The sequence below is a fragment of the Python bivittatus genome, unplaced genomic scaffold (genome assembly GCF_059951505.1).
Source record: "Python bivittatus isolate LINGU-HERP-01145 unplaced genomic scaffold, Pbiv_v1 ctg000730_np1212, whole genome shotgun sequence".
NCBI lineage: Eukaryota > Metazoa > Chordata > Lepidosauria > Squamata > Pythonidae > Python > Python bivittatus.
Window position 1 is genome coordinate 1,658,109 of NW_028277109.1, and position 15,188 is coordinate 1,673,296.

Consider the following 15,188-nt stretch of genomic DNA (forward strand, 5'->3'; position numbering starts at 1 on the left):
GCCCAGCAGCCAGTTTGGGCGGTGTGGAAAGAGGGCTGGGAGGCTCGAGCTCTCGGTGGCTACGAATACAGGGGGCTGTTTCCCCTCTCCCGGATCCAGGCAACGGGGCTGAAATTGGCCCCACCAGGGCCAGAGCAGCGGGGGGGGGGGGGGAGGGAGGCCCGCCAAGTCCAGCTGGATGGAGACATACCAGAACTCTTCCACTGCTGGCTTTCGGGGGGGGGGGGGGAGCCAAGGGGCACAGTTTGGACGGAGGCGGGCAGCCATCCCCTCAACAGCAAGGATGAGGTTCTCAGAGACCCTGCTCCGAATCAACCAGAGAGCCCCGCTGCCTGGCCTTGGGCAAAGCGAGACACTCCCGCCCGCACGCCCTGCCCCTGGGGACTCCTCTTTCGTTGGACTCTTGCCCAGCTCCAGCACTTTTCAGGCAGACTCGTGCAGGCAAAGCCCCCACCGCTGGTGCCCAAGGATGGTGGTGCTGGGAAGGAGGGAGGTTGCCGCAGTGGTGTTGCAGCTGCATCGGGGCAACCATGCTCCAGGCAAGCTTCTCCTCTCACAGGGGCCAGGAACCCCCTCAAAGGCGGGCCACCAATCTATCACCTTCTCGGCTTCTGTATCTACTGCTGACCCTGAAAGTGGAGGCTCTGTCTGACTGTTGTAGGGAAGAGCCTCTAGAACAGGTGTCCTTCAACGTAAGGAAAAACGGTATTCCTGATGGTGAGATCTCTCCAACAGCGGACAGTCTCTCTGTGGGGGAGGTGGGTTCTCCATCTCTAGAGGCTTCCAAGAGGGGGTGGACAGTCCCCTCTCCAAGGCGGTTGGTTGGTTTTCCTGCATACTGCCGATGGTTGGACTAGATGACGTTTGTGGTCATTTCAGCTGTGCCATGATCGTAAGAGAAGTGCAGCTGGAGCAGGCCCCTTCTGTTTCAGTGTCCACTGGGTGGCTCTGGGAAACCCAGAAGCAGGGGACTTGGGGGCCACACCCTGTCGTTCACTTTACCCAGCCAATGGGAAGTCCCCTCTTCTCCCCCTCCCCCCCCCGAGAATGGATCACCTGGAGGGTAGCTTTCTCTACCAGCTTGCTGGCCTTCCTACGCCTCTTGGCAGCAAACCCCACCGTGTGAGTCCCCACTGGGATGAGAGGGGCTGCCGGCCTCATCTTCTCTGTGGCTGCCTCTGATCTCCCCATCTGGAATCCCTCCGCTCCCCAACAGCACAGGCACCGTTCACTCAGAAAGACTTTTATCTCTGACCCCAAAGGCAGAATTCCAGCTGGTCACCCTAAGTGCCCAGCAGAAGATGGGGGGGGGCTCTTCCCTCATCAACCAGACGCCACCCCTGGGTCGCAAGACGGCAATGCCTGCCCCACTGGCTCCCTTCCCAGGAGCTTGGCCTCAGTCGCCAACCTCCCCTCTTCCTGTGCCAGCCCTTCCTTCTCTCCGCGTGGCTCTCAGGGTTCCTCTCGTTTCTCCTGCTGCTTCGGCTTCTAGAAGGCTGGCATTGGAGCCAGAGGTCCCATGCTTCACTCCTCTCTGCCTGGGTAGCCAAATTCCCCCCACTTTCCCCTGCCAGGTATCCACCACAAGAGCCACCCTAATGACTTCAGAGAGCACACCATCTTTTCCTGACTGCCGGCCGGTCGGGCTGGCAGAGATGGAGAGCTGAGCTGCCCTCAAGTCTGATGCTACTACCCAACGGAGAAAGGCCTCCTGAGGCGGGCACATTGTCAAGCTGTGGGTTCTACTAGGCAGCTTCCCTCTAGCCCCGCTGTCCAGAGAGAGGGAGAGAGGCAAGCAAAGTGCCACCGCCTCTGCCGTGCGCCCTGGAGAAGCCTCGCGCGCCCGCCTGGGGTTTCGGATCCCACCGGGGGGTGGGGGGGACTGCTGCCATCCTCCGCCTCCTGTTTGGATCCGGCGCAAACCCAGCCCTTCTGAGGGAGGTCTAGGGGCTGAAGGCCACAGGGATTTGGTTCTCCAACAGGCGAGGGAGAGCCGGTCCCCGGAGGCTTGCCAGCTGCTTTGAGCACCCTTGCGTGCGCTCCTCTGCAATGTTGTGCGGCGACTCCTCCGCCCCCTCGGCAAAGGAACCGTGGGAGGGTCCGGAGCTCGAGAATCGTTCAGGCCACAGCCCCCCCCCCTCCACCCGCGCGGGTCCAGGGCCAGACATCGACTGAGAGGTGCTGTGATTCTTGGCCGTCGGTGATGGCGAGGCGAGAGGGCTCCGTGGTTAATGTGTAATTGGGGCCAGATGGTCGCCTGGGAGGCAGTCTGTTCGGTGGAGAACCCTGGCGGGAGGGGCGGTGGGGGGGGCGGTAATGAGGGTCAATTGCTGGGCACCCGGGGCTGGAGGACAGACGTCTGGGCCCCACTATTTGCTCATCAAATATTTTCTCGGCCGGCTTGGTAGCGAGTTGCTCTGTCAGCCGAGCCCGAAGCCATCTGGGCAAGTTCAGTGGGGGCAGGACGCCCCCGCCCCCCAAGCCAAATCAAAGTTTGCACAAAGCAACCGCGGGTAGAGCTCGGCAATAAAGGAAGCTCTTCTTGGCGTGTCCTGGGCCGCCGCCGCCGCGTTGATGTCTCCGTGACGGTGCGGTGCAGGCGCGGGTAGATGCGGAGGGGGAACCCTCCCGCTGGGCCGCCCCAAGGGAGAACCGGGAGCGAGCGTCTTAAGGTGGGTAAGGCCCCAAAGCGCTGGCGGCTGGCGAGCTCTCTGGGTCTTTGCCAGGCGAGGGGAGGCCGGATGAAGACAGTCTCCAGAAGCGGGTGGTTCTGCCCGGCTGATGCCCGCGATCCTCGCCCGAGGGAAAGCCGCTCCAGGCACCGCGCCTCAGAGGGACGCGGAGCAAAGATCCCGGCGCGCCCGGAAGGCGAAGACGCCGGGGTTGCTGTCCGCGCCGCGCTAGTGCTGAAATGCCAACCGCCGCTCGCCGGCCGAGGACCTCTGGCTGGCGGCAGGAGAGCAGCGCGGAAGCTCGGCGCAGAGCGGGAGGAAGGGAGGGCGGGAGGCAGGCCCCTGGGAGCTCGAGGCCCACTGACCTGAGGAAGGAGAGGCTCTCCCCTTTCCTTCGCCCAAGAGGGGGGGCTCAGCTACCTAATTCCCAGGACAGCATCATGGGGGGGGCATCTTTGCTGAGGACGGTGCCTATTCTCCCCCATCTCCTCCAGCCAGCCTGGTTTTTCCCGCGGACTTCGCAGACTCCCGTCCCACCCGCTGCTGTCGACCTGCAAGGCTTCCTCAGCGCAGAGCAGGAGGTTCTCTGAGAAGGTACGGTGTGGGCTCCCTTCCGCCCGGTGGGAGGGAAGGTGGTTCAGAAAGGACCAACCCGGTTCAGTGGGCACAAGATGGGAAGGTTAGAAAACGTCCACAGCTGGTGGAGAGTATGGGCTACAGTGGTGGCTGGCTGGCGCTCAGCCCCAGCCATCGGTTTTGCCGCGAGAGGGACGCCAGTTCTTGGCACCTTCACCCTCAGCCCTCTCCCCTCAGGAACGTCTGAAGTGCACTGCCCACTGTGGTTGCTCAGCTGGGCTGCTGATCCCCCCTTTCTCTTGCAGCCACAGCACAGATGGCCCGGTGGGGTCCAGATGCCCTGCAGCCCTGTGGTAAGCAGTGCCCCCCTGACCAGTTGAAGCCCTCTGCTGTGCAGGAGAACTGGGAAGGCTGGTTTGGTCTTGTGCCTGCAGTTCTGGGGGCCTCTGCATCTCCACTGTCCCGCCTGCTGTTTTGGGGATCCCAGCCAGCAAGTCTCAGAACTCCCCCCATTCCTCTGGGTGGAAATGAGGTAGGGATTTCTCCACCAGGCCCATGGCCCAGTGGGGCCGGGCCTCTGGAGACCCATGGCCTTGAAGGCATTTGCTCAACATGATTAGTCTCCTTAATGAACCGATTTTTCCAGAAAATGAATTCACCTACTCCAAAGATAAACCCAGAAAGTGGTTTGATTCCGTATCCAGTTTAACCCTAAAGTAACCTGATGGGCTAGGTTTGCACAGCACGCGCACATGCGCGCGCACACACACACACAGCTAAAAGTATCCAAACCCCACATGGCCAATTGGAAGTGGCACCCTCAGGTCTTTAGCTGTCCTGTGGTGCGAACACAGGCTTCGTTCACCGTGGCATCTCCTGAAGGGCTCTTAGCGAAGGGAGGGTGCTTCTGGGCTCCTCGGGCAATGATGCCACACTGGAGGAAGCTGGAGCAGCACTCTGGACGCAGGCTGATGCCCAGGATGAGGGAGGGAGCAGCAGGGCTGTTTCTTGTTGCGGCTGGGAGCCAGCCAGAGGACCCTGGGGTGAATCCCACGAAGCAGGACAGCTGTCCTCTCCCACCAGTTCTCCACCCCAGCAGCGGGATTGTTTTCTGCAGATGTCCCAGTGGCAGGAAAGATAAAGCATGCAGAGCAGTTGAGACCGCTAAATATTAATGATTGGTACAGGCGAGAAAGGTGGCAGAAAGGGGTGCACACGTGCCTCTCCTGGAAGGGTCTTACAAGCCCTGGTACCACTACAGAGAAGCAGCTGGTCACCAAGGAGGTGGCTCCAGAGGGCAGGCAAGGAAACAGATTCAGCTGCAGTTTGCCCAGGTCGTTGGGACTCCGGGGCAGGTCCCACGCTGACTCTACAGCAATGTGGTTTCATTCTCCAATGGAAGGGGAAACCAACCAGCCTGAACTACAATACTTCGGTGGGCATGAGTACAGTGTGGCCTTGGAAAATGCCTGCCTTTGCCTCTGGTTTCACTCAGGGGTGATCTCCGAGCTGAGAAGGGCTCAGGGTAAGCAGTGGAATCTGGCCAGCATCTGTGGCCCAAGCGGGCTTGTGGTCTGATCCATCATGGTTCTTCTGCTCCTTGCAGAGCCCAGCAGAGTGAATCAGCTGGGTGGGCTCTTTGTGAATGGCTGCCCTCTGCCTGATGCCAAGAGGAGGAAGATTGTGGAAATGGCGCAGTGTGGGCTGCGGGCTGCTGACATCTCACGGCACCTGAAGGTAGTGGTCTGTGGAAGAGGGAGGGGCTGAGGGGCAGGAGGCGGTGCAGCTTTAGAAGGAAAGAGGCGGTGGGGAAGAAGGGGTGAGCTTGGGGACCAAGCCAAGTGGGCAGCAACCGGAGGGGAAGACTCTCTTCTTTTTCTGCAGGGCCCAAGTCTTACTTCTCCCATCTGATCTTCTCAGCATGCTCCCCCATACAGCACCCACAAACGCCTCCACCCAAATGCACACCCAGGCCTGCCTCTGTTATCTTTATGTGATCCAGGTCTCCAATGGGTGTGTCAGCAAGATTCTCACTCGCTACTATAAGGTGGGCATTGTCCATCCAAAGGCAATGGGAGGCCGCAGCCCACGGATCTCCACCCCTCAGCTGGTTGCCCGGATTGCTCAGCTGAAGCAGGAGCAGCCATCTCTCTTCGCCTGGGAGATCAGGGAAAAGCTGGAGGCAGGAGGCATCTGCGCTGCAGGCAGGACGCCCAGTGTGAGTTGCCAGGGTGTGCCTTGCTAGCACAGCGGCAGTGTGTGTGTGCAGGCCCACCTGTGAGTAGGCACATGCACGCTTGTGTGTACGTGGAGCGAGAAAAAGAGGGTGAGGTCTGAACCTTGCTCCCTTTTACTCCCCAAGAAACAGTTGCTTTATATCCTTCAGGACACGGGGACCCTCCTCTCCTTCCTCATCCCACATCCTCCTGAACCCAACATTGCTCCTGTGTGACAACTACTTTTGCCAGCTTTGGCTGATGTGCCACTTGCTTCCCCCGTCTCGCTCTCTCTCGTCCTCCGTATATACCATTCAAGAGGGAGCCAACTCCTCCGGTTCCAGTCTTTTCTTACAGTCTGGGACAAGTTTATCGTTTCGTAAGGAAAAGGGACTGGTTCGCGCACACATGGGGCACACGCGGGGAGGGTCAGCTGCTCTGCCAGTGCCTGCCTGGCAGCCACCCATCCTTAAGGAACTCAGGGCTCCCAGGCTTGGCTAAGCACCGAGGATTTGGGGACCAAAGCCACTGTGGTTACGGCCAGGGACGTGAGCAGGGTGATGCAGAGCAACAAAAAGCCTTTGGGGCAGAGCTCTCTCCCTGGAGAAGGAACAGCCAACATTTTTCTGCCAGAGGCTTGTAAACCCTTAAGAGAAATGTGTTCTTAATCAGTTCAGTTAAAGCTGGGTGTGGCCATTCCCCCCCCCCCCTCACACAGTCTCCATCCATCGTCAGCCATTCATTGCCTTTAAAATCCACGAATTTACTGGGGCACAGACACTCAGACACACTCAGACACACGCGGAGCCTCCATCTTTTCTGGCAGGCTAAAATCTTTTCATTCCCCAAAAGAGACCGGACTCTTTTGACAGGACAAATGATAGCTTAGGACATTAGGCTGGGGGAGAAGAATGCTCCAACGCAAAACTCTAGCCCCCAGACCCAGCATTTCCCCAGAGGCCCCTCCTTCCAACTGCCCCCCCACACACACACCCCGGCAAAGCCAACAGAGGAGGCTGAGCCTGGGACGAAGGGAAACGCCTGAGAGGGCCTTCTTTTCTCCCCATGGGGTCTTTCTTTTCTGCCCCTCGGGGTCTGCGGCCAGGCTGCTCCTTAGGACGGAGCCCGGGTCGCCTCTCTGGCTTCAGAGGTGTTCCTCTCGGTCAGAGTTGAGCTCCGGCCACTGTTCCTGTTAAAGCGCCACTTCCTCTGCCCCTTGAGGGACCATCCGCTCAGAGGTGAGCTCCGCCGGGCCCAGCAGCACGTGCGTGAACAGAATCTGGACTCCTTCCCAACTCTCTGCCTCCTGCCCCTCTAGATCTCTTCCATCAACCGCATCCTGAGACGCCTGGAAACCCCAGACAGATTCCTCTTTCCGCCGAACCCCCCGGAGCCAGGTGAGGGAGAGAAGGGGTCCATCTTTCCCACCCTCCCCACGCAAAGGGGAGAGGGAGACTGTGGCGCTTAACCAAAGGGGGGTCCTCAGGAGTGCCAAAGTCAGCATCCAGTGAGGGTCCTGAAGTGGGGGGATCTCCATGGGGAGGCTTAGTTTAACCTGAAACACCATGGGGGGGGATGCTTTCTGCAGCCTGCAGTGTTTGAGGTCCCTGCTGCCTGCGCAAGCCAGGGAATGAGAGGAGCTTCGCCCTACGTTGGTTAGTGGGGCGGCCCCATCTCCCTGCGGAGTCTGCCCATCGCACTCCACAATCCCGCCAGGAGGAGCTCCCTCTGGCATTAAGTGATGGGAGGCTGGCACTTTTGCTGACCGGCACTTGAGATTTCTCCAGCCTCCCCAAGGAACTGCATTGCCTGCCATCTACTTTCCTGACCAAGAAAGGGCCACATGTGGGTTCAGGGTCCTCCTGGAGATTAGCCACAACCCTTTGACCATGTAAAGCCTCTTGTATCTCCTCTCTGGAGCGGAAAGGAAACATGCGCCACATCCACAGCATTCCCATAGTTCTCAGCTGGCTGGTTTGGAAGCCTGAAAGCAGGTGCCCGGCCCCCAGGCTCCCCAGGCAGCCTCTGGCACCAAGCTGGGATTTGACCTGGTCCAGAGCAGAGCAGAGCAGAGCGGACTCAGCTCTAGAGCAGCATCACCTGCTCTGATGGGAGCTGCTCTGGAGGGTTCTGGTTTCGTTTCAGTAACAGGCTGTGCCTGTGCTCATTTCTGCCACGTGTTCTTGCTTGAGGAGTTGTAAGGATACATCTGCCAATTCTGCAAACAATTCGGGCAAGTTTCTGTTGAGAATTCACCCTTTCTTCCCGTATGATGATGATTTATTCACTCTCATTCTCTGTTCTGTTTTTTAATAATAGTTTTATTAAACATTACAGTTAAAAGATACGAACCAATATATACTAAAAAGAAAAAAGAAAAAGAAAAAATAGAAAATTAAGAAAATTAAAGAATAGAAAGAAAAATAGAGAAAAAAATATGAATATAGTAAAGAAAAAGAAAACAAATATATAAAGAAATGACTTCCCCCTTCATAACAAGTATAAAAATTTTTAGTACCTTATCACCTTCTCTTAAAATACAACTAATGATCTCTTCTTCCCATATCCCATCTCCTTGTTAGGCAGAGTGGTGGTATGACCACATTCTACACCAAAAATACACACCAGCCTTAGAGAGATTTAAAGAATGCAATGTCCTTATCTTGTTCTCCAAATAAATCCAGCCAGAAGCTATAAAACATATCTCGTTGTTTATTGAGAAAAATAAAACTACATAAAATACAAGTTTCATGCAAAACATAGAAAAAAAACACTTCTTCTCATTTATGTGGCATCCAAGACTTATCCAATACACAAGTTTAACTCAAAGTCTCTAGCCAAACATTCTCAGAGAAGAGGTACACTACTTAGTTATTAGTTACAACTACATAACCTATAAAACTGATTACATGATGACTAAATCCCTACTGGCAGTGAGGCATACAATCACCCACAATTTATTGGAACTATGCACCTCCCCTTAGGTAACTAGCATGAAGGCGCCAGTAGGTGGCAGTACACGTGCAAACCAGAAGGCCAATACAAGTGGCGTGACTTCTATGGCCATAACAATGTGTTTGAAGATAAGCAATTTCCTCTTTTTCCCATGAGAATATCCTAACACTCTTATCTATGAACAAATCCATAAACCCTTGTCATTTTAGTTCTGATGTCAGCAAAAGTCTATTAAGGGTTACCAGAGATAACAACATATCTAATTTAACCTTGATCAAATAAACCCATGTTATATTCCTTCCTTTTACTTCTAACAATCTTGATCTTTAGTCCCATCAAATAATGTCCTAGAACTTGATTTCTTTTCATTTTTTTCTTTGGCCCTTCTCACAAAATTCTTCAAAGCTTTAACAAGCCTTTGTAAATCCAATACAGGAAAATTACCCAGGTCACTCTGTTGGTTTATTATTAATAGAAGAGAATATGTGTAGCTCAGGGTTGAACTGTGGGGTCCTTGGGGTTCTTTGAGCTTGGTTCTTTTCTTGGAAATGTTTCATTACCCAGCTAGGTAACATTTTCAGTGCTAGAATGGGATGGAGTTTGCTCTCTGTTTATATACTGTGACATGCCCTGCCAGTGTTGGTTGGGCTGGGGTTTTGTTTTGTTTTATTTTTTCCCTCTTGTACTTCCTTGATTGGGGTATTGTTTATTGATGATTGTATGTCTGGTGATAATCTTGGTGTTAATCTCTGCTTATCTGGGTGATGATTGCTGGTGAGGAGATGTTCTGGTCTTTTGTTTTCCTTTTTATTGTCTCTTTTGAATAGTGTGTAGATGTTGTTTATCTCTATGTGCCTGTTGATGGCTGCCTTGTCTGAATATCAAGCTTCCAGGAATTCCCTTGCATTTTTGGATTTAGCTTGGTCTAAGATGCTGAGAGTTTCCCAGTTGAAACTATGGTTAAGTTTGTCCATGTGTTGTGAGATTAAGGAGTTTTCATTGTGTCTTCTGACTGCTAGTTGGTGCTCATGGATGCGCTCTGCTGGTCTTCTGCCTGTCTGTCCTACGGAGTGGTTGTTACAGTCCTTACACTGTATGTTGTAGATGACTCCTGTTTTTCTTCTTGTGCTACTGGGTCTTTTGGTTTGCTTAAGATGTTTTGGAGGGCTTTAGTTGGTTTGTGTGCTACGGAGTTGCCATGTGGTTGTAATAGTCGGTTGGTCGGTTGAGACGTTTCTGATGTATGGCAGTGTTATCCTTTTTATAGCTTGTGTTGGTTGTGTTGCAGTAGGTTGAGCGGTCAGGGACTTTTTGATAAAGTTGCGAGGATATCCATTTTGTTGGAAGATGTTGTATAGGTGGTCTGTTTCCTTTTTCTGCTGTTCTGGATTGCTGCAATGAGTTTGTGCTAGCTTGAATAATGTTCTTACACAGCTCCTCTTGTGGGAGGTTGGGTTGTTATTTGGTAATGGAGTACTTGATTGGTGTGACTTGTCTTCCAATAAACTTGGGTTTCTAATTTCCTGTTCTTTCCTCTGCTGATGAGGATATCCAGGAAGGGTAGCGTGTTGTTTCCTTCCTCTCTGGTGAATTTTATTCCTCTGAAGTTGTTAATGGTTTCATGTGTCTTCTCTAGCTGTTCCTTTTTTATTATGACAAAGGTGTCATCTACATACTGGATCCATACTTTAGGTTGTATGTGGGGAAGTGCTGTGGCTTGTAGGCTTTGCATTACAGTCTCTGCTATGAGTCCCGACAGTGGTGATCCCACGGGTGGGCCTCTGATTTGCTGGTATATTCGTCCATCAGACTGGAAACAGGTGGTGAGGCAGAGGTTGGCGAGGTCCGTGATTCTGGGTATTTCGATCTGGGTGTATTTGGTTAGGTCGTGTGTGTTGTATAGTTCTGCTGATATGGATTCTTTCGCTAGTTCTGGGTTTATGGATGTAAAGAATGCTGTGACATCAAACGAGACCATAATTTCATCTTCATCTATGTGTACATCTTTGATTTTCTGGAGGCACTGTAGTGAGGAGTTGATAGAATGTTTGCTTTATTCGGTTTATTATTTGTATATCCCTTTTAATTATTAAGACATTGTTCTCTGTTCTGCCGATGGCTGATTCCCACTCGAACCTTCATGAATCACTGGGAGGGTACAAATGTAATAAACACATAAATAAAGGTGGCGGGACAGCCGAGTCCTTAAGGCACATACCTGGAGGTCTCAAGCCTCCCTTCCCAGAAGCCACCCTGGCCCTACCTCCTGCTTTGGGTGAGCAGCTTGGTAGTTCCCACTGCCACCACGTATCCTTTAGAGTCACCTCACCTGGCCACCTCCTACAAGCCCCTGTGAGAGAGGGAGAGAGGGAGAGAGGGAGAGAGAGAGGGGGAGAGGGAGGGAGGGAGGGAGAGGGAGAGGGAGAGTCCTTCCACTTCCTGCGTTGCCTTTCCGGCAATGGGAAGGCAAATCTACAATGCAAGTTCCTGGCCACGCGGCTTACAGGTGCAAGACTAGAAGTTCCAACTCTTCCCTCCCTTCTTGGACAATAGCCCAATCTCACCAGAGATAAGCAAAAATGAACCGTGTTATTTTAAAGAAAAACTGTAATTATTTTTTTAACCTTAGACATTCAGATGCAAGTTTTCCATGTTACATTAGACAATAAAATGCAAACTTTCTGAGGATCAGCAATTAAACAAAAAAATCGCCTATAGAATAAAATACAAAAATAGTTGCCCCAGGCGGTACTGGCCTACTAGAGGTAGGGGGGAAACTTTTTTTTTTTTAAGAAATTGGAACGGAACTCAACTTATTACGCCAGAGTACAAGATTTCTAGAGAAATAAGTCACTTTTTGAGAGATGGGCGGTATCTAAATTTGAAATATACATACATACATACATACATACATACTGAGTTCCCTACCTTGTACGGAGAAATATAAGACAGTTCAGCCCAGTACAATAAACAAAGGTGAAACCCAATACTCTTAGCTAAACGTTTTACCCGTCTTTCAGGAAACAGATTGTCTGTCTCAAGTACTCCTGGTTTCCCCCACATTTGGTACCCGCTTCTTCCTCCAACCCTCCTCCAGTTGTGCCTTCAGAGCGCTCTTTTGGCTTTAAAAGGACTCAGACTTTCTGCCTCCAGGGGGATTCTGGGTCTGGGTGACAAGATGCTAAGATGCAACAATGCCAATTCTATATCTGGGCAGGTAGATTGGCCAGCTAGGAAGATCAGCTGGTAGCCCATCATTCACAGCAATGACCAATCCAACCATACAAAACCATGGGAGAAAATTCTCCCAGGCCACCAGATCTGGCTGTGTACGTGTCCTACAGGATCCAGTATGTGCAATCTGTACCGTGCACATGCGCGTTAAGCTCCAGACAAGAAAAAAAGGGGGGGGGAGAATTATTGCCTGTGATAAGCTGAATCTCCTAGCAGTTGCGTAAGTTTACTTGGCTGCAAAGGCCCAGGGCGTCCACTTTTGCCCATGATGCCCGGGCTCTGTCTTCCCCGTAGGTCTCCCCTTGACAGGAGAAAGGAAGCGGATGAGTCCGGCAGAGGCACCCATCTCCCCATCCGATTCCCAGGAGACAGAGCGGGCGGCTGGGCTGCCCAGGACTCGGAGCAGGACCGTCTTTTCTAAGCAGCAGTTGGAGGCCTTGGAAAACGGTGAGTCAGGACAGCATAAGAGAAGAAAGATCCAGGAGGGCCCAGACGTTTGGGTGGAGCACTTGGTAAAACAGACCGTCTCTCCTTAACTTCTCTACATATTATTTGTTTGATTTCTATCCTGAATTTTGCCATATAAGGCCTCCCAAAACAGCTAACAAAATGCAACAAACTGAAATATGAAAGAAATTAATTAAAGCCAAAAATAAAAGTCATTAAAATAATGGCTACTGGCCAGATTACAGGAAATGCCCTGATGGTCTTCTAACTCCCAAAAGAACTGGGCTCCTGAAGGATGGCTTTGGAAAGGCCCTTCTTACATGCCCAGAAGCCTCTAAGGATAGGGGCAGATGATCTGACAGGGCCCCCCACACTGGCCTTGTTGAACTCTGGGAAACTGGTGGGTCAGGAAAACAGTATTTCATCATCCAGAAACGTCACTTAAAAGGCAGTTTTGGTCATCTCATCTCAGGAAGAACTTCACCGACATATAAAAAATAGAGGAAAGAACAACTCAAATTATCAGGAAATGCGGGGCGAGTTCCCTCAAGGAAAGGGTAGCATGTTTAGGGGAAGCAGCAGCTGTGAGATGGATGGCAGAGATCAATTAAGGCATGAATGCTGCAGAAGGAAGCAGCAGAGAACCCTGAAGGTGATGGCTTAGCCAGGGCCACAGCTCTGCAGTGCAGACAGGGATCATGCCCACGCAAACCTCTTGAAGCAGAGGGGCGAGATGATGGCATTAACTTGCTTTGGCCTTTTGCCAGTAAACGCCACTATCTGACTTGCTCGTTCTCTCTTCCAGCTTTCCAGAAAAGCCAGTACCCCAAAGCCACCCCCCAGGCAGAACTGGCTCAGACGACTGGACTGCCGGAAGTCGCCATCAGAGTGAGTCAAGCGATGCCCCCTGCGCTGCTTGATGCGCCGTCTCCTGACCTGGGCAAGGGCCTTACTTAGCCTGGGTGGGCACCTCCCTTGCAGCTGTCAGAAAGCAGGAAGAAACACAAGGCAGGATGCGCTTGCCCCCTTGCTGGGCAGCGGTTCTCACCTGTCTCAGAGACTGCCATAGGTTGGGGGGGGGCTGGGAATTCCGTGCCCCGACCAAGGCGGCCTGCTGTCCAGCTGGGCAGGATGGAGCCCTTGCCTGACCCCCTCTGTCTTCGCTCGGATTAGGTTTGGTTCTCCAATCGGAGAGCGAGATGGCGACGGGAAACCACACAGGCATGGAACTCCAGTTCTGGGCTGATGCGGGCAACCCCAGGTACTCACTTTGGACTTCAACAGATGAGTCCCACCAATCCGGTTCCTCCTAGAAAGATGCTGGCACAAGATCTGCTGGCACTAGGTTGGCACACAGGCCTATGCCCGAGGCCTGCCTGGAAACAGAAGGTGGCACCTGCACTGAGGACACACCAGTTGCCACCCAGCTGACCCATGCCTGTCAGCAACTGTTGAGGGGCCTTAATGCCCACCACCAGGCTGCTGCTGCCGCCACTGTCTGCGTCAACCCCCTGGCCGCGGAGAGGGGGCGGGCGAGAGGCAGCACTTAGGTTAACTTGGCGGCGGCTGCTGCTGCTGCTGCTGCTGCTTTTACGGTTCGTCCTCGGGAGCCTCAGGGCATCACAGCCAGCAGTGGGACAGCTCTTGGCTCTGTCTCTTTCCAGGGGCCATCTGTGAGTGGCGGCTGCCCACTAGGGCACCAAGTCCACAGCCTTCCTTCAGTCCTCTGTGGCCAGGTAAGTGGGCACAGGCCATGTCTGCAGCTGCTGCAGCTTCCCCTGAGAGCGCTGGGGAGGAGTTCCCCTGAAGGGGCTGCTCGGGCACCGGGCGCCCTGCCCACCCGCACCCCGTGGCCCTGGGGCAAAAGCGTCTGACACTCGTGCTGCTGCGCCAGGCACCTCTTCCAGAAGCCCCGGGTGCCCCTGCCCTGCTGGTGTCACGGGATTTGCAGAAGCCAGGAGCACTACACCGAGCAGAAATTGGTTCTGCTTTGCCAGAAGGAGGGAGCTGAAGAAGAGAAGGGCGGGCAGAGATTCTTATTCAGTTTGATGCTGAGAGGCGGGAAATCCTCCGGATCTGATTCGGAGCACGTTTTGGGGAAGCGAGCCAGGGGCTGATCAGGGGTTGCACGACAAAAGCCGCGCCTTCGCAGCAGGCAGCGGCGAGGTGCCACCGCCAGCGGGGACGCGGCGGAACTGCCGGGCGCGCCTGCTGGAAGCGAGCGGAGCGCCGGCGGCTTCCCGCCTCCTCAGCAAAGCGCCCTAGGTGGGGCTGCCCCTGGACAAGCCGCTGGGCGGACAGGGGGGCCTTCCCATGGCGGAGCGAGCCGAGGGGCCTTTCCGACGGCTCCTGACTCGGCAAGGGCTCCCGCGGCAGCTCTTTCCTCCCGTCGCCACCTCCCGGGAAGCGAGGCCCCGCTCCTTCCAGCTCCAGGCTTTCTTCCGAGGCCGCCCCGGACCTTGGCCCTAGCTGGCACCAGGCTTGAAGTGCGCGGCGGACTGCCGGGTGGGCACGCCCGCCCCCAAGCCCCGGGAAGAGCCCCTCGGCTTGCAATGAGGACAGGCCTTCGCGGCCGCTCCTCTCACCGACCCCCGTCCGCCGCGCAGGCAGCAAAGGCCTCCTCCGGGGCCCGCTGCCCGGAGGGGCGAGCGAGTCCGGCCCCTTGCAAAGCGCCCCCTTCCCCCGTCGCTGGGTCTTGGGGGCTTTTGCTGGGCCTCACCCCGGGCTTCGGCCGCCGAGTCCCGCGCGGTCCACGCCTCCCAGCCCAGTCCGGGGTCGCGGCTCCACCTGCGTCTCCGGCCGCGCCACCCGGAGCCCAGAGCGGCTGCTACCCCGCCAGGCAGTGCTCCCGACCGTTTGCCCCCCCCCCCGGAGCCCAGGGCAGAGGCCTGCCAGGAAGGCGGCCGCCAGCAGAGCTCAGAGGCTCTCGGCCAGCGCGCTGCGGCGGGGCCAAGTGGGAGCCGAAAGGTCCCGGAGCCCGCCTGAGATCCGCCTCTCTCTACAGCAAGGACCCCGCCGCCGCCCCCAGCCAGAAGGCCGGCCGTGCCGCGGCCCTAGGCAGCCCGCCGCCTTGCCTCTCTCGGGCTCC

At 54.7% G+C, this 15,188-nt stretch overlaps 1 protein-coding gene across 1 annotated transcript; it reads left to right on the plus strand.

Moving 5' to 3' along the window:
* The first annotated feature begins 4,625 nt into the window (after nt 1-4,625).
* Nucleotides 4,626-13,057, plus strand: PAX4 (paired box 4). The gene is made up of 6 exons (XM_025176649.2): nt 4,626-4,773; nt 4,855-4,985; nt 5,251-5,466; nt 6,783-6,861; nt 11,948-12,100; nt 12,906-13,057. Exons 1-6 carry the CDS (start codon nt 4,626-4,628, stop codon nt 13,055-13,057), a joined length of 879 nt encoding a protein of 292 aa, XP_025032417.2.
* Nucleotides 13,058-15,188: the final 2,131 nt, after the last annotated feature.

Coding starts and splice junctions, on each gene's coding strand:
- PAX4 (XM_025176649.2), top strand. CDS start 4,626: ATGTGGTTTCATTCTCCAATGGAAGGGGAAACCAACCAGCCTGAACTA. Junction 4,774..4,854: donor CGAGCTGAGAAGGGCTCAGG/GTAAGCAGTGGA, acceptor TGCTCCTTGCAG/AGCCCAGCAGAGTGAATCAG. Junction 4,986..5,250: donor ACATCTCACGGCACCTGAAG/GTAGTGGTCTGT, acceptor TATGTGATCCAG/GTCTCCAATGGGTGTGTCAG.